The sequence below is a fragment of the Lissotriton helveticus genome, chromosome 6, assembly GCF_964261635.1.
Source record: "Lissotriton helveticus chromosome 6, aLisHel1.1, whole genome shotgun sequence".
In the NCBI taxonomy this organism is placed as follows: Eukaryota; Metazoa; Chordata; class Amphibia; order Caudata; family Salamandridae; genus Lissotriton; species Lissotriton helveticus.
In genome coordinates this window covers 851,878,777-851,898,835 of record NC_136067.1, presented here as the reverse complement: position 1 = coordinate 851,898,835, position 20,059 = coordinate 851,878,777, and the positions used below count along the sequence as shown (strand labels likewise).

The 20,059-nt window shown below is 44.3% G+C and overlaps 1 protein-coding gene across 3 annotated transcripts in view; it reads left to right on the top strand.

The window, feature by feature from the left end:
- LOC144763144 (uncharacterized) overlaps positions 1–8,102 on the top strand; it is a 268,884-nt gene extending 260,782 nt beyond the window's left edge. For all 3 annotated transcript variants that reach the window (XM_078648466.1, XM_078648465.1, XM_078648464.1), the window contains one exon: positions 7,582–8,102. In XM_078648466.1, coding sequence (XP_078504592.1) covers positions 7,582–7,868 — 287 coding nt within the window. In that variant the 3' untranslated portion in view covers positions 7,869–8,102. The remainder of the gene's footprint in view (positions 1–7,581) is intronic.
- Positions 8,103–20,059: the final 11,957 nt, after the last annotated feature.

Here is a 20,059-nt window from a genome sequence, read left to right as displayed (position 1 = left end):
AACAATTATGCTATGGTACGCCAGGACAGGATCTCCGGGAGGGGTGGGGGGATTGCTATTATTTTTAAAACTACCTACCAATGTAAACTGGAGTCGTTCCCCCTTCCTGGAAGTGAGGCCGCACTTTTTAAATTAATGATTGGCCCTCAACTAACGCTTTCCGGTCTTCTAATTTATCGGCCTCCGGGCAATGCTGGCCCTTGGATATCATCATTGGCCGATACTATATCCCCCGTGTTACTTAAAACGGCTAATTTCACCATTCTTGGTGATCTAAATATCCATCTTGAAGATGTGGAAGGCACCCTCAGCCAATCATTATTGTCTGATTTTGAAGTTTTTAATCTTTTCCTGTGTAACTCTGGGGCCACTCACTCGGCCGGTCATCTGCTAGATCCAATTATTTCTAATTTGCCCTATGATTGCTCCCAGAAGGCCCGCCCATTAGACTGGTCTGACCATTTTGCGGTACATTTCATGTTACCTTCTTCTTCATCTATCTCCAAGCCTTGTGTTGGTAAGAGCAAGCCTTCCTATCGGTGGGACAAGCTTAATATGATGGCATTTAACCAACATCTTACTGAATCTATTCAGATTCTGGAAAGCGCTGGTTCAGAATCGAATGCTGCAGTTTCTCAGTGGCTAACAGATGCTGTAATTGCATCCTCTCCTCCTTTATCTAATAACCACAGATCCCTTCATTCTCCTGCACCTTGGTTCTCTGAAGATTTAAAATTACAACGAGCCAAGTGCAAGGCGTTGGAAAGAAAATGGAGACTTTTCTACTCTACCCCTAGCAAGGTGGTTTATAAAACTGCATTAAAAAGCTACCATGTCAATTGTAAACTGGCTAAGGCAGCTTTCACCGCATCCTCGATTACCCAGGCACAGAATTGCCCACGGACTCTTTTTGCTTTGGTAAAAAAGTTAACGGGAGCAGACACAGTACCTTCTGCTCCGGTATTGGATAAATCACTGTGTGATGCCATTGCAGAGTTTATCTCTAAGGTGGAGCGTATCTATGAAACTTTAAATACTTCCACGCCACTTGCTGACTCCCAATCAGCGGCTATTTCTAGCAGTCCTCTCCCTTCCCCTTCAATGTACATTCACGATTGGCTTCTATTTGATGACACCACTTTTCTTTCGTGCCTGAACAGTATCAGGTCAGGCTCCCCACGGGACCCTGTTCCTATGAAAATCTTGAAACTGTTGGACCTTGAACCACGGAGAGTCCTGATGAGACTCCTAAATTCATCCCTTACAGAATCTCTGGTGGCGCAAGAGTGGAAGCATGCCATGGTTGTTCCCTTGGTGAAAAAGATCGGTGTGGACACCTCGAACTTAGCCAATTTCAGGCCCATATCCCTGCTGCCTGCATGTTCCAAAATTTTGGAACGACATGTGAACACTCAGCTTAATTCATTTGTCGAGAACGTTGGATATCTTCATCCATCCCAATCCGGGTTTCGAGCACACTATTCTACTGAGTCCGCTCTCCTCGGGGTGACGGAGAGGCTTCGGCACGGTATCGATCGCGGGGAGACCTTTGCACTCATCCTTTTGGATCTGAGTGCAGCGTTCGATACCGTGTCTCATTCCATCCTTCTTGACTCTCTCCGCTCCCTTGGTGTTGCTGGATCTGCGCTGGCCTGGATTACCTCCTTTTTAGGTGAGTGCACCTTTCAGGTGTTCTCGACAGAAGCTGAATCTGCTGTCTACTCATCGGCATACGGCGTCCCCCAGGGGTCGATTCTCAGCCCTTTGCTGTTTAATATCTATATCAGACCCCTTGCTACCATCGTGGAGGACGCCGGGTTAACAATCTATTCGTATGCCGACGACACGCAGATCGTGTTCTCTCTTTCCAGCAGTGAGGGCCATGAGATCTCGGCCTTGAAATCTGGCCTGTCACGCATTGCTACTTGGATGCACGACCATCTGCTCAAGCTCAACGGTGACAAGACCGAGGTGGTTATCCTGGGCAAGAATAAAGATCTGTGGGGCCCCCGACATTGGCCCAGTGACATGGGTCCTCTGCCGCAGCCAGCCCCCGTTGCCCGCAACCTAGGCTTTCTCATAGACGATAGGCTCTCTATGAGACAGCAGGTAACAAAGGTCGCTGCTATCTGTTTTTCCACTCTAAAATGGTTGCAAAAGATCTTGTGGATGCTGCCTTGTTCTACGCGGAGAACTGTTGTCCAGGCTCTGGTAATTTCTCGTATCGATTATGGGAATGTGCTTTATCTTGGAGCCGATAAGGCCACTATAAATAAACTTCAAGTGGTACAAAATTCGGCAGCCCGTCTACTGTGTAATGTACCTCGGAGATCTTCTGCAGTTCAGGCTTTGTGTGACCTTCATTGGCTTAAAGTCCCGAACCGTGTAAAATTTAAAACCTTATGCCTCCTTTTTAAAATCAGGCAGGGTTCTGCCCCTAAATATCTGCAGAACCTGGTTCAAGACTATAAGCCTGGTCGGATTTTAAGATCTTCCACTAGTGGCGAATTCTCTGTTCCAAGAATTAAACTGGCTAAAATGGGCGGCCGCTCATTTTCTTATCTTGGTCCAAAGATGTGGAATGCCCTCCCGACGGTTTTGAAAGCTGAAACTGATCTTCTTTCCTTCCGTAAAAAACTGAAGACGCTTTTGTTTAATTAAATCCCTGCACAGCCAGTTTTGTCTGGGCCTTCTGCTTGTCTCTTTCTTCTGTCTATCCCTGGCGCCGGGAAACCCATTGAGGGTAGCTGTGCACAATACAAGTTCAAATAAATAAAAAAATTAAATAAATAGCTTCCCGCTTTCAATGATGTTGGCAATTTCATATTTGTGTTTAGGCAATGATCTTACGTTGATAAGAGCTGATCGAATGATTTGAGGTGCTATGTTTTTATCATATCCTGTGGGGGTCCGTGAGTAGGAATGTTCCCTTATAGTGAAGGAGCAGGTGGGACAAACAAAGGAGGAATGCTTTAAACAATCTACATCAATGGTCTTTCAGTTGTGGAGGGGCTTGTTCATTGCTTTGAGTTGCTCCGTTTTATATGATATTGTGGAGGGGCAGGAGTCTTGTAGGAAACCAGCAGGGGGAGTGGCCCTTGGACCGGTCCCGGCGCGGACGGGCTTGCCTTTGGCGCACCGCCGGAGCGCCCGCTGCGCGCGTCCACTGCGCGGGACGGGTGACATGGTGTTTAAGTACTGAGGGAGCGGCAGACTGCTAACCTTCGTACTTTCAGACCGGAAGTGAGTGACTTGCCGGTATTGGCTTCCCTCCACACAAACTGCAAGCAGCGGTGGACCGGGGAAGTCAAAGAGCGGTAAGTACAAATTCAATTTAAGGTTTTAAAAACAGACGCAATGCACTGTTAAAAACACAATCAATCAATCATGCGTCAGGAGCGAGATGCCAGAAGCTCCTTACATGTTGAATTTTCCGTGTTTCTGAGTTACCCTGCAGTCGGGTTTATTCCCTGTACTTCTTATTCCCAAAAAGGAAGGCTCCCTACAGCCCATTTTAGATCCACAGCCTCTGAATCACTACATACTATTGGAGCACTTCCATATGTTCACACTTCAAAATGTGCTTCCATTTTTACAACAAGGCTACTTCATGTTAGCCTTAGACCTAAAGGACACGTAATTTCACATTCCCATTCACCCAGCACATCGCAACTATCTTGGGTTTGTAATAGCAGGAAAGCATTACCAATTCGAAGTCCTTCCATTCGGAGTCACCACTGCACCCAGAATGTTCAGCAAATGCTTAGCAGTGGTAGCAGCGCATTTACACAGACAAAACATTTGTTTTTCCTGTATCTAGACGACTGGCTTATCAAAGCCTATGCACACCTTCTGTGTCATCAACACACTCCGATTACCATAAACCTCCTATATCAACTGGAGTTCCTTTTCGATGTTCAAAAATCCCATCTTCAACCTTCACAGCTGCAACCTAATCTAGGGGCTATGCTCAACACTCAATTAGGATAATCTTATCCAAATGCAGACAAAATTCAAAATGTTGAAACACTGCTACCACAATTGCAAGCCAATCAATACCTGACAGTCAAATATTTCATGTGTCTTTTGGAAATGATGGCATCATGCATCGCTACAGTGCCTAATGCAAGACTAAACATGCATCCTCTACAAGAATGTTTGGCACGACAATGGCTTCAGTCACAGGGTCAACTGTATGATCTAGTGTTGGTAGACGGCTGCACTCATCACATTCTGCAGTGGTGGAACATTCAAAACTTGTTAAAAGGGTTTGCTTTTCATCAACCCTTTTCTACAGATTGTGCTAACAGCAGACGCATCCCAAACAGGCTGGGGTGCTCACCTACTAGATCTGACTTCAAGCTGTTCACTTAGCGTTGAAAGCATTTCTACATCACCTCATAGGTAAAGTTGTATTAGTCTGAACTGACACTATGAGAGCCATGTACTATGTACAATAACAGGACAGGGGGCGACACTATACTGTTGTCACGCTTCTCTCAGACCATTTGCCGTTGGGCAATACATCACGAAATCCATCTGTTAGCGGAACATCTTCTGGGCACAGACAACGATTTTGTTGACCTCCTCGGCAGTAACGTGTCCACGAGTGGGTACTCCACCCCCAAGACCTCCTCCCATACTTCCACAAGTGGGGGTTTCCACAGATACACCTTTTTGCCACTGCAGAGAAAGCAAAATGCCCAAACTTTGCCCCCAGGTTCCCACACCCTCTATCAAAGAGCAATGCCCTATGGACGAACTGGTTAGGGATATTTGCCTGTGCTTTTCCGCCACTCCCTCTTCTTCCATTTCTAGTTCATAAACTCAGTTAGACGTCTCTCACCCTCATTTTGGTGGCTCCAACATGGGGTCATCAACCTTAGTTCACCTCACTACTCAAACTTTCAGTAGTTACTCAAGAGAAGCTTCACCTCAACCTGGTCCTTCTCACTCACAACCTTGGCGAAATCAGACATCCAAAGGATCTAAACCTTGCAATTTAGCTCCTGAAATCAAAGAATTCGGGTACGTAAATTTGCCACCAGAATATGACTATTCTTACGGAAGCATGTAACCCTACTACTAGAGCGTTTTATGCAACCATGTGGAAAATATTTGTTTTTTACTGCTGTAACCAAAACGTTGATCCACTAATCTTCAAAACATTATTTGTTACCTTCTGCATTTACAGCGCTCTGTCCTTGCTTATACTTTAATACGCCTACATCTCGCTGCAGTGGCTGCCTATCTACAAAAGAGACAACATTTATCCATATTCAAAATGGCAGTTATTAACGCTTTCATGGAAGGCCTTAAAAGTGTATTAGAGTAAAAGTAGAATAGTAAAAGAGTCCCACCTGTGTGGAATCTCAATATTGTTCTCACAAGGCTTATGGGTCCACCCTTTCAACCATTACTCAGTTGCCCCCTCCAATTTCTACCTTGGAAGGTTGGTTTCTTAATTGCCATCACTTCACTAAGGCGTGTTAGTGAGCTCCAGGCACTAACTTTAGAAGAAATGTTTTTCCCAACTACATAGGTATGGGGTGGTTCTGCGTTCCAACCCAAATTCCTTCCAAAGGTATTGTCCCCTTTCCTCATTGGCCAATCGGTTGACCTACCGTTTTTTTCCCTCAACCAGATTCTGTTGCAGAAAGAGCTCTTCATATACCAGATATTAAAAGAGAATTCATGTGTTACATGGACTGGACAGAAGACTTTCGCAAAACAAAAAACTCTTTATTGGTTTTGCACACCCTCCTAAAGGAAACCCCATTTAAAAATCAGGCATTTCCAGATGGATCGCTAAATGTGTTCAAGCATGCTATATCAAAGCCAAACGAACTTTGTCTATACCCCCAGAGCACACTCTACTCATAAAATAGGGGCATCCATGGCTTTCTTGCATACTATCCCCATAGCTGACATTTGTAAAGCAGCTACATAGTCTACACAACACACTTTCACCAAGCACTAATGTCTTAGCACGCCAACAAGCTAATGTAGGACAGGCAGTGCTACATACACTTTTTCAAACAACTGGTTAGCCACCGCTATTGGAGGACACTGCTGTACATTCTATGCAAAGTATGTGTATCTTCAGCCAAGCATGCCTCAAATGGATTATGTTACTTACCCTGTAAGCATCTGTTCTTGGCATGTAGTGCTGTTGATTCTCATGCACCCACCCTCCTCCCCGGACACCAATGGTAGTTGCAGTTTTTATCTATACTTTGATATGCATGGACATCTCTTTACTAATACATACTTATACTCCATTCTCACCCATTTGCGGTAAAACAATCTAACAATGGAGTTGATGCACATACGCACTATTACTCAAGAGGAGGAGTCACCTTACCTCATGACTCGAAAGACTACTTTGAAGAAAAGCAACTTGCACACATCTGAACCCAACACTAGATGGCAGGAGTATGCACAACATGTGAATCTACAGCACTACATGCCAAGAACAGATAACTTCTTGGCAGTGAAAATAGTAACACTATATTTATACGCATAGTCTGACTTACGGAACTAGAGTAGACATAGGCATGGTTCAACAGTTTTTGGGTTGAAAGCTTTGGCAACTAATGATTTGGGCAAAGTAACTGACATAGATTTAAAGGCTGCTATTTAGGTCCAGATTGTTTGCACTGCCCACTGTTGCACCCATGCAAAGAAACGCAATTCCGAATACATCATGACAGAGGTCTCTAAACTAAAGACACAACTAGGGTTTACTTCAGAATTGAGAGAATGCTGAACTGTCCGTCTCAATAGGGCTGAGGTACAGGCCACTAGAGTAAATGCAACCTCTCCTACTTTCCTCAGCAACAATTTATTTTTTTAAGACTTATTGTTGGTCTGTTACGTGTATATGGATACATATTTGGCTAGGTAATCCTTCAGTTATTTTCTTAAAACCTCAGAAGCTGCCTACTTCTGAGAGTAGGACTCCACAAACATCAAAAAGCAGAGTGTGTGTGTGAGTACTTGGAATATTGGATCCAAAAGCTTTGTGGTATATGTAGGTTATCAAATTGCTCTCATTTTCTATCCTACACTTGATTGGTTTTAGATGATTTGTTTTTCCTGCATTCTTTGTTTTTCCATAGGCCCATGGAGTCATTGTAGTTATTACAAAGTGTCAGAAAACATAGGAGAATGTTTTAAACAATGAAAGTACAATATAGCTGCCTGCTACTGTGCAGATACAAGTGTGTTAACTTACCTTTTAGCATGGAACCCCATGTTGACAATGATTTGTGGCCTCACATTATGTAACAATCCTAAATGCTTTGTCATTGTAGTTTCTTGTTGTTGCTGTATTGTTTTAGATACCACTGCATATTCTGAAATAGTCTTTCTGTATGTTTTGTAAGTGACTCAGTTCATCTTTTAGAACAGTGCTGTTCATGTTTCTTTTGCCTTCTGTTTCAATGTGATTATCTTCGGAAGGTTCCAGAGTTGTCTTAGCTGTAAGAATCTTAGATGATGGAAAAATGTGTGATCATGGTGTCCTCTAATCCATGTATGGGATAAATAACGTTATAATCTATGGTCTTCTTCCAATAGGACACATGAGGAAAAGAAGGAAAGTGAATGAGTCTGCTGGCCAAAAGATTGGACACCTCCTTGACCAGATGCACAAAGACAACCTTGAACTAACGAAACGGGTGTTGGCTTTAGAAGAACAGTCCCTTCAGAAGCTGTCTGAAATTTCAACCACGTTATCAACGTTAGCAAATTTCTTCATGAATACACATCATACTCACAGGCCACCACAGCAGTCGTTTTTGCCAAATTCACAACAGCCTTCAAATTCTGAAGATATGGACAATAGTTATCAGACTCCAAGCTAAGCCTATCGCATTTCTTTCAGTGTGGCTTGACCTAAAAGCAACACTCCAACTGCAGGAAACAGCTAGCAAATATACCCAAAACCTGTCTATCTACCCATGTGCAGGAGGACGTTGAATCAACAACCTTGATGCATTGGTTTTTAGTAACTCACACAGCTTACAGCAGTGAGAGTGTTGTACAGCAATCCGTGTAGCTTGTACTGCTGGTAGTTATAAACAACCTAATGAACTCTGTGTTGTGTGCCTGTTTTGTAAATGAGAAGCACAGATGTAAGGTTCATTTTAGTTGTATAGCAAAAGAAAAAGATTAATATTTTTTGACTTAGATGTTTTTATTGGACAAAAATGTTGTTATCAGACTTTTGTGGAACTGATCTTGGATGTGTACGTTTTACCAGCCAATGGTTAGCTGTCCTTAACAGAGTAGCATTAGTATGGAGTAGTTGTGCACACTTCTTTGATTGTACGATGAGGAAATGGCACAGTAACAATGGGAACTACAACATGTTTTACCTCCACAATAGAGACAAACACAGCATCCTAACAATAGGAATGAAATAGCTTAAATGATTTATCCAAGTTATATTTTACCACGTATGTTCCTCTTCCTTATCCCCACCATTTCCCTTAAGCCACAGCTTTCCAAGCATTTCATGTTGGTGACACACCTTTTTGTGAAAAAAAATTCAGGGACACGGTAACGCGAGCAAGCTCAGCGAGCGAGCCTGAACCCCGGTTCGGGCCCCACACACACACCCACACACACATCCCACACACACCCACCAGACACATACACACACCCCTCACACACAACCCATACACCCCCCACACACACCCCACACACACACACCCCCCACACACACACACCCCCACACACACACACCCCACACACCCAGACACACACACACACCCCACACACACACACACACCCCACACACACAGCCCACACACACACCACACACACACACCACACACACACACACCACACACACACCCCACACACACACCCCACACACCACCCCACACACACACCCCACACACACACCCCACACACACACACCCCACACACACACCACACACACAGACACCACACACACACCCTCCCCCACAAACACACACCCCACAAACACACACCCCACACACACACACCCCACACACCCCCCACACACACCCCACACACACCCCACAAACATACACACACCCCACACAGACACCCCCACACACACAGCCCACATACACACAACCCACACACACACACCCCACACACACACCCACACACACACACCCCACACACACACACCCCACACACACCACACACACACACACACCACACACCCCATACACACACACACCCCACACACCCCCCACACACACACACCCCCACACACACACCCCCACACAGCCCACATACACACAACCCACACACACACCCCACACACACACCCCACACACACCACACACACACCACACCCCATACACACACACACACCCCCACACACAGCCCACACACACCCCCACACAGCCCACACACACACCCCACACACACACACACACCCCCACATACACCCCCCCACACACACACCACACCCCCCCACACACACCCCCCACATACACCACACACATTCCCCCCACACACACACCCCACACCCCAAACACACACCCCACACACCCAACACATACACACCACACACACACCCAACACACACACACCACACACACACCCAACACACACACACCCAACACACACACACCACACACACACACGCGCCACACACACACACCCCACACACACACACCCCACACACACACACACACACACACACCCACACACACACACCCACCCCCCACCCACATACACATAGCTGCCAAGGTTTCAGATTGGCAGGTGTGACATTTTCATAATTTTAGTGCGATTATGAGTGACATTTGATTGAGTATGAGTGACAAGCAAAATGAAGGAATGAAGAGAAGGGAAACGTATAAAATATCCCAAATTACAACCATTTGCACAACGAGAAACTTATTTTAAGCAGTTTAATGTACGATATGTTATGTCACCTCTTTAAGAACTCAAGCAAATAAAACAAGTAAACAGCCATATGTCTTTATCAGCTACAATCCACTTACAGGGCACTATCCTGGCAAAGGCTGGCTCTGCCCCATGCCTGCTGCTGGAGCGGGTGCACCTTGGTAATAAAGAGGGTCCTTGCCGCCATTTGTATAATAAGAAAACACGGGCCTTGCAGGGCAAACAGCAGTATTTGCTGCTCCTTCCGGGTTGTATATTCTGCAAACCCCGACTCGGGTCTACATAGGAAGGCCATTGCAAAATGAGAACATGACTGATGTGGTGGGAAGAACCGTGAGACACAGAAACTACATCTGGAGGAAGCCGAACATGTTGGCATCCAAAAAAGACAAACAGTTGTGGCTTGTGTCTTCTTTATTGTGGGATGAACCTCCTGAATCGGAGGGGGGAGGTGCGACATTGGGAAAGTCTGTTCTATGCAGTGCATTTTCACTAGAAATTATTCATTTGGTGTGGCCCACGCGACGGGGATTTCTACACAGTGTAAACGGAATACTTCACAAGCGCGACTTTTGCTGCCATCTAAATTGTGTCGACTTTCAACTTCTGAACAAAGTGTACGAAACATCCAAAACTGGTGTTCCAAAAATCACATTATTTTTTGACTTAATCGAAAAATAATTGACGTTTTTCTGTCACCATCTGGATGATGTTCTCGGCATCAGAGATTGCTAAAAGCCCGGGTCACCAACTGTTTCTCGTTTCACCCTTTCTGCTCAGAGCCCAACAGGGCCACTGAGGATAGACCCGAAATGTCACCCACAGACAAACTAAAATATCAAACGGGTCTAAACATATGCTAAGACACTCTTAATTGATTTTCACCTGTTGAAACCCGGCTATTCAGGAACCTAGAGTGGTGCATAAATTATGCAAAACAGAAAGAGGAATTCTGGGAGGTTCCAAGGTCAGGTGGTTAGTGCTCGAACTGAAACACATCAGTCCTGCAGCTACCCTAGAATTTACCAGCTCCAACTATCTGCATCTTGGCAGGAGTTCCCATTCACGACCTTATTTGATCACCCTACTTGTGAGAAGGTCAAGAATGTTAAGGCCTTCTTACGCCGTGACAAACACATTGTTCTCCGAGCCCGCCGTTTCCTCTTCGTTCTGAAACTGCTTATGTGCCGGGCGCACACGCTCGCCTCACTGTCTCCTCCTTTCTTCACATATATCTGGCGTCATCCCGCGACACACCCACCATTAGCAGGCGACACAGTACTGTGCCGGGACACAGAGTTTGGAAAGCTCTGCCTTAAGCTTTCACCCCTGTTGTTAGGCCATTTCTTTGGTCCTGGGACATGCAGTGGTGACTGGTCTGCATCATGTCGGAGAACTGGCATTTACCATTGGTATCCCAAGGGCAACCACTATATTCGCTCTCCGATTGATTAGTCAAGTTATTCCCTTTGGGTACTTGGCTCCCTCTAGTTATCGGGCACAAGCAGTCAAAGCTTACAGTAGGAGCTTGTATTACTGAGGAACGCAGACACAGTATTGCTTATTAAACAACAGTCAATAGCTTCCATCACCAGTCAGTGTTATAACTTTGAAGACAAATTGGATTTGTATCTAGAGGTAGATAGAAGGAGTAGTTAATAATAAGATCTACAAGCAAAACCATAAGGTTCCATCATCCTCTGGGACCAAGTTAAGATCTTAAAATCTTCCTTTAGTTTGGTTTTCCTGGAAACCTTGACTAAGGAGTCACAGGCCACCGGTTGATGATTTTGTATGACTGTGTCCAACTAAAGTCACTGTTACTACGCGCCCAGCAGCAACACAGGATAGTGGTTTTTACTCAAGCAGGGCAAAACTTTGGGTTAGGGTCTGGGCTGACTGCTTCCCTTTCTACCCCCATGGTATGACATATTTGTTTTTGGGGGGATATCCAGGGAAGGACTATGTACAGACTGGTGAATGCACGGCCGTATTAAGGAGGACCACTATGTTGTGCAGTATACCCATAGAGTGTAGATGTACCCCTCCAAGCGCTCATAAGTCAACCACACACATGTAGACTTCACCTTCCTACGTGTGCCTCATGATGAAGGCAAGGGACAAAGTTATTGGAGTTGGTAGATCTTTAACTGCAGAGCACAAGAAAGCATTTCCCCACAGAGGTACAGGTAAAAAGACATGTGCTTAGAAGAATATATGCTGCCATCACCGCGATTCACCAGATAGTCTTGGATGATTCGGTGCATTAAGGAAAAAGATATCTCCAGTGGACCCTCACGATTGTCAAGTTCAGTGGAGGAAATAGACAGACCTAGTCAGAAAAAAGACAAATGATGCAAGTCGGTAGAGCTTTTCCAAGCCAATGGCAAGTATTACATCCCACCGCTGATCTACACGTTGGAATCCTGATTCTGTTTTTTTGTCTTCAAACTCCCTGGTGCCCATTCAGGATCACTCATACCTGCTCCTCACCTATTAAAGAATAAAAAACGTATTCTGTCTTTAGAAGCCGTGATATGCATAACAATTCGGGACGACAAAATGTGCAGTACTATTTTACCAAAATTATCAGCGGCAAGCAAGTACAGCAGGTTAGCAGCTGCATGTTAAATAAAAAGTTGCTGATGACCTTCTCAGTAATCCATAGATCTAGAGGTCATCAAAGATAGCTTGAAATTATCTTGGAGTACCAGTCCAGGCATACTAGGTTGTTTTGGCATGTTCAGCCTTTCCCCCAGGCTGATATATTGCACAGCGTTTACTGGCCTAGAAGTCAGCCGCATCTTTTAGAAGCTTAATCAGGCATGCTCTGTCTGATCTGCAGCAGTCTTTCAACAACATAGGTAGAGTTTTCAAATCATGATCAGATGATCTATCAGTCTACACCTTCTGGTGCCATCAGATAAACCCTAAAGATCATATGAACAGCTGTTTAAACTGACAACTTTAATCTATGAAGTGATCTCAAAATCCACCTACCCAAAATACTTCAAATGGTCTACTGGACATATTACATCTACCATTGCCATCTTCACAAAATCAGATTGTGCATATTGTGGGGCAAAAACATATTCCCAGGTCTGTAGAAACTGTTACACACAGATGCTCTCACCTCTGTTGGAGTAGTATTTTTGGTTTTTACTTTGTTGCTTGTATGTGGCCTTACCCTAGAAGTCGGAAGTTGTATTTGGGTCAACTCTAGTTCTTTTGTTTTGTATTATCCTTGGTGTATGCTATTTAACTCAAGATCCAGAGTTCCATGAATGTGACGGTGTTAATTAGCTGACCCAGAGAGCGCCTTGTGTCACCACTCTTTGAAATAGGTTACCTGTGTCTTCATACATATATTTTGCCCAGATTGCTTTATCAGACATCTGAAGATGGTTTTGACAGTTGTATGACAAGTTTCAGTTGTAGAGCTCAAAAGCTCCTTGAGTATCAAAACACCATAAAACGGACACACTTAAGATAGACCGGCTAGCACACTGATCTGCTATGTACAGGCCATCCGCCACCATTACTTCTGACTTTAGTCCCTTCTTTAGCTGTCTATGAGAATAATCTGTACCTGCTTGCCTATATTTTTTTAGTGCCAGAAGAATGTCTCTCATGATCACAAAGCCCTGGTTGTTGGGGCATATGGTTAGTGCATGCTACCCCTCGAAGTTATCTTGGACAGAATGAGATGGATTCCTCTGTGTCCCACCTGTGTGTGTGTGTGTTTGTATACATATATATACACATGCACAGTGGTGGTGAACAATGTGTAGTCCTAGTTAGGACTGGGTTTCCATAGGACATAGATTTTTTTAGTTTGCTAATAATGTTGGTGTCATTTGATGAACTTCCCAAAATTTTCCACAAAAGAGGTTAAGCCAACTAAGCTTAATCCTGGAAAGATTTGGGTTGATCTGTCACGCAGGGGCCGAGAAACAGGGGGGTCCCCAAAATATGCTAACCTCGCGCAGTTTTTATAGGAAAATTGGACAGTGGTACAGTAAAAACTGCCAAATAGAATGTCATCAAATTATGTCACAGAGCTAGACTGTACCCAGAAAGTGTGCATTTTGTAATTTGGTATAAATTCATCCAGTAGTTTCCTACTGGTGGATGTCAGTTATAGTTGGGACCAAAGTTTCCATAGGAAGAGTGTTTTTTGTTTTGCCAATAACTTTGGCGCCGCTTGAAGAATCTTCCTGAAATTTTCAGAAACCTTCCCCTTTTTGGTTCAGCCGCTGTGTTGAAAGTTTGGGGGTGATTCGGCAAGCAGGTGCCGGGAAGAAAAGGGGGTGGTCCCAAAACGTGTTTTCCCCATATTGCGTCTATGGGGATTTTTCTTTTTTGGAACCGGACTACAACCTGAACCACTGAACAGAGTTACACCAAATATGGCAGAAAGCTAGATGTTGGTCCAGAAAGCGTGCTTTTTGTGATTTGGTGTAAATTTGTTCAGTAGTTTCAGAGATATTAAAGTTTAAAAAATATAGATATCTGGGGAAGCCAAGTCCCACAAAAGGAAGTCCTTTGTGGCTAACTACCCCTCCTGTTACCTCCAGTAAGTCCTACACAGCGGCATTGCCAAGAGGTCTTCAGAGGCCACACCTCCTTTCTCCACCACTCTGCAAATAGGAGTACTGGCGCACTAATGGTTGAGGGATGAAGTCCACTTTATTCCTGAGGGACCTTGGGGGCCAAGAAGCCTTCCTGGTACCTCCTGTAAGTCCTACACAGCAGGATTCCTGAGAGCTGGTCAGAGGCCCCACCCCCTTTCTCCACCACTCTGGAAAGCGACTACTACTTAAAAAACCAAAGGTTACAGGGGCGTTATTAGTTAAGCTCAGGTTTCTCATACAAAACCATTTTAGTTAGTGAACTAACTATAACATGCACCTGTGCAATGCACTGCTTATGATCTCACATATTACCTCACTCATGACATGGTCAGTGACATCATGCGAGTGAGAGTATGGGTAAGTCCCTGCCTGCGCTCTCCCGGACAGGGTATATATGTTTGCTCCCGTCTGGCAGGAGTAAACAAATGAAGCCAGCTTCTGCCAGGCCCCAGGATGGCTGCTGATTGAGTAGCCGACCGGGGCCCTGGGCCTCCCATTGTGGCCCCAAGCGAAGGGGACATGGGATCTCCCCACATGGCCCCCAACATTTGGAACAGTTGTTGGGTGCACCAGATGGGACCCAGGCCCATGAAAAAAGCATGGGGCACGAATATGACACGAGGAGACCAGCCACTCATTTCGTATTAACTGGTCGTGCAAGGGAGCACCCCATAAGACCCTGCAAGGACTATTTACATACCTTGGTACATCCTCATGGTGCCCCTTAAATGAGCCCGGGCACCACAAAGCATTTTTTTAAATGTAGGGGGCTGCAGTGAATGCAGCTGCCCCCTAGGAGCAGTATGTCTTCTGCGTCATTGAATGCATGATCCCAGGAGAGCTTACCATATGTTTTTTAAAGTACTCCAAGTTGCAGCTGTATATTCTTTAGCTGGAGTGCAAGGACAACGTGTAGTTTGTGACCTGAAGAGCAAAAAAAGGCTCAATTCATGTTTATGGTTGTTCTGAATACAAATGTGTTATTTAAAGTATTTTTGAGACAGGAAGTATTAATCATTGCTATATATGTACATGGAAATTCATTGGATTATAGTTCTTGATTAATTATTGTGGCGATTTTTTGACAACGCCAATAGGTCTGCATTATATAGATTGATGTGCTTACCCCTTAATAACACCAATAGTCCAGCCTTTAAATTTTTTGGATTATAGCCCTATGGCAAAGCCAGTTGGTATGCCTTACTTAAAATTACATTGCTTTATAGTGTTACTTTACTTTGAAAAAAACTCAGCAATTCACTGGAAAAAACAAAAGGTTAAAGTAGTGACATTATAGTTAGGTCTGGTTATAATATATTACTTTACATTAAAACAAATCACTGGAAAAAAACAAAGGTTAAAGTGAGGTTATAGTTAGGTGAAAATGTCAGTTCAAAAGTAATGTTTTAATCTGGAACAAACACTTCAACAATTCATTAGTTATAGTTAGTTCAAGTAACTGTAACTTTCACCTTCAACTTGCACTGCTTATTACCTCAACTCATTCTAAAGTGCAATTTTTTTTCTTTGAGTGTGCACAAGCTAAATGCTATCTCTCACCAGTAAAGAGAGTTGATGGCTGAAGTGGGCTGACCCATAACCGCATGGTTTATGCTTTTGTGAGCAGAAGAAGAGTGTGAATGTTACTTGAACAAATAAATGGATTACTTTTATGTGTATATGTATATTTTTTTTATTAAAAACATTTGGAATTCATGAGGTTGGCAATACAGCAAAGCTCTGGCTTAAAATGTTTGGGTTTTTTAACTTGTGTGTAGATGAAGGAACATTTGGATACACAGGCAAACATGAAATCCAAGGTGTGAAACAGAGTTTGCGAAGAAAATGAAGTTAACTTCTAATTAAAGAGATATAATTAATCCTGTATTAATGTGCAAACAATAAAAAATATTTTTAATTGCCCCAAAATTAATCCTGAAGTAATTAATGGAGACCAACACATCGGGCTCTACCAAGCCCCTTTTTCTAATCCCAGTACTAGTTAAACAGTCAATGCAGGAATCTGGAATCTTGCTTTTTGAAAGATCCCAATTTTTGCTAGGGTACAGGCTGTTCCCAGAGCGAAGCAGGGTATGATTAAAGCACTCAATAGGACCTCCTTTTCTTTGCACAAGTGAAGATAAGTAATGGCTCTCAGCAATAGTGCGTGCTGGAGTTTCCAAAGCGACTCTCGCTTGGAGATGCTTTTTATCTCCTATGGAGCTCCGGTCTCCTGTACACTTCTGCTCCTATACCACTCGGGCCCAAAGTTCTCAAGAAGATCAGGATTGGACTTGGAGATTCTGATACCCCCCCAACTGTTGTGCATGACCATCTTTCCTCGATCAGGCTGCCTCTTGGAGAAGATTGTCTGTCGCAGCAACAGGAGGGTTCTGCACCCGAACCTGCACACTTTCATGTTTGGAGATTGAGCAGTTACAGTTGACAGCTTTTGACCTACCTAAGTCTGTGATGTTATGCTGGCACCCAGACATCCCTCCATCTTGTCGGTATGCGCCTGCTGTTGGGATAAGTTTGTGACATGGTGTGATTCTAAAAACATAAAATCTCTTTCTGCACCTCTCTCTGAGGTTCTTTTATTTGCTCTGCTCTGCCCTGGGCACAGTTAAAGCTTATCTATCAGGCATGGTTGTGGTTGCCAAACCAAAAATCTTACCTATCAGGCATTGTTGTGGTTGCCAAACCACACTTCTTTAGTCAAGTCACCTATTATGTCTACGTTTCTTAAAGGCTTGCAGCACATGTTTCCCAATAGGCCATTCATTAGGCCCCTGTGGGATCTAAATTGTATTCTTAAATTTTGCTAAGCTTGATGTGTACACCTTTTGGCTATTGACCACCAAAACTGCCTTTCTGGTGGCCATTATATCGACCAGGAGGGTTATCGTGCCCCCTGGACGAAGACTCCTTTCAATCCTGCTTCCCTTTGAAATCTTCATTTAAATAAGCATAGCCCCCTATGCACCAGTATCTCCTGCCTTTCCTAGACCTTGCTGTTCGCCAGAGACAATACAACTGTGTTTGAGCTAAAATTCTTCTGACAACAACACACATGTGAGGTGTGTGCAAGGATATGATATTACCTTTTTATCTTATCAACTGCAGAGTCCTACTTCTGACTCACATATTGGATCAACTCCGCCTCCCGCTTATGACTCAGACATTTGTTTGGCGGTTATGTGACACTGTTAATGTATTGCATCAGAGTTTAACCAATGATATGACTCCTACAAACTTCCTAATGTTCTTAGCATCATCCTTGAACACATTAAGAATTTGAAGAGCAGTTAGGCCATGGTTCATTTTGAAAAGTGGGTTGACCGTGGCTCATTTTGAAAATTGGGTTGGCCAAAAGAAGCATGACTCTTTTACCCAGCAAGCTTCAAAGTGGCTGTAAGTAGGGCGTGGCCACAGAGGCAGACATGTTTCTACCCCACAGGACTCATCTGCTATCCATTCTTATCCTGGAGTATGCAGAGACTAACCCCCCTCCATTTATCCTGTTGCAAGGAAGTCCCTGCTGTTGGTTTGCCCCAAACCGCTTCACTGCCCATGGTAGACTGCGGTTGCTGAACGGGTGCACCATGTGCATCTGAGGCCTGAGATGGCAGCCACCTCTGCTGGGATGGCATGCCCTGCGCAGATATCGTGGGCTGTGCCTAAACGCGGATGCGTTCAGAGAACCCTGGAGGTGGAAGTAGCAGAGGTTTCTGCCGATGAGAAGATCGAGTGCCTTTGCCGCATCGACCCCGTGATCTGTGGGCCTGCTGGGCCACGGGCAGCCACAGCAGATTGGAATGGTCGAATGCTGCGCAACCCATCTGGATTGAGGCAGAGCTAGAGCTATATGAGGTTGAGTGTCCCCACCACTGCACCCACTAAAAGAGACTGACCTGTGATGACCGGTGGGATCCCGGTACCCAGTGCCTGTCTGGAGACTTGGGGGTGAGGGCAGGCCTTCACTGGGCAGTGATCAGCTCACTTGAGTCACGGGCCTTGCTGCTCCATCATCGAAGGTCAACCTAGGGCCTCTCGCCGCAACTCCAGTGCCCTCTGGCCAGACCTCTCCTGACCTACAGCCTTGCTCTCCAGCTGCGACCCAGAGATGAGGAAAGATAAAGGGTCCAGAGCCCACGCCAAAATAGACAGGTTCACTGTGCTATCGTCTCATGGGACAGAAATGCTGGCAGAAGGCCCCAAATCCCAAAAGACATCCCCCTCTAATGACCTGGGGACTATACTACAAGCCATGCAATTCTCACAAGATGTGGTCAAAGCTAAGATAGGGGGAGTACGGACTGATGTCTCTCTCTTGCACCAAGACTTCCGTAATGTTGTACACTGGATAAATGAGGGTAGGGCACCTACCCTTGAGGGCGAAGTGGCCTCCCTTAAGTGCACAGTATTCAAGCTTCTCTCCACCACCACCACCACTGTCTTGGATCACCGTGCGGAAGATACAGAAAATAGATCTAGAAGAAATGGGTATGGAATTTAACAAAATATCTACTTGTCCATGGGACAGGTTGCTTCTGTAATCTACTTGTCCTGTAACATAATCCACTTGTCCCTTTGGTGCCATGTAGTGCAGCAACAAATGATAGCAGCAATCTCATTATATAAGAGCACTGATAATAGCCTCTCAGATTATGTCAGGGCTCAAACTATAGTAATGTCTGAATACTAACAATTTCCTTATTTTGCCACCTTTCCGCAGAATTGCATACTTGGATTGGAGGTAGCGGTAAGCAATAGTTCCAGGGTTGGAATGCCCTTTTGAGTCTGTGCAAACATATTAACTTGCATGTTTTAGGGATTTTCACCAGCTCTTCTATATACTCCTCCCAAACTGGAAAGGTTGGAAATATACTCTTTGACAAAGGAATAAGTAAAACTTCTTCCAGGTTTGGAAAACAAGTGGTACAAGGGAAAGTGAACATGTAAGACTCTCAATAGACTTTTGCATGAGCAAATCTGCATGCTTATTTGCTCATACTAAAATGGAGTTCACAAACATTTCTAAGAGTATGATTTACAGGCCTTTTTCCGTAAATTCGTGTGAATTCATGAAAGCCGTAAGTATGCACTAATCCAAGGACATAAGCCATGGATGCACCTTTGTGATTTTCTTTTAAGAATTTGGCATCTAATTAGATCTGGTGCTAACCAAGATCTTTTGTTTTATTGAAAGTGTATCTCTTCCTCTGTTGGCTGGCTTCACTGTGACAGCATGCTGCTCTTTCACAAGAAGAATATCAGCACACAAAGTTGTGTTCACTGCCAGGAACTGTTGTCACAATGTGTGCTTTTTGAGAGGAAAAACATTTTTTGTATTTTGCCAATGTTTGTTATAATGTCGAGGGCCTGGAAGCTCCTACAACAATAAAGTTTTACAAAAGCCATGTCAAAACACGCATTGACAAAACCAATAGGCTGACCACTAGTGCAAGACCTATTGTCTTGGTCAGTGCTTGTTTATTTTCATGTTTCCCATAATCTTGTTGAAA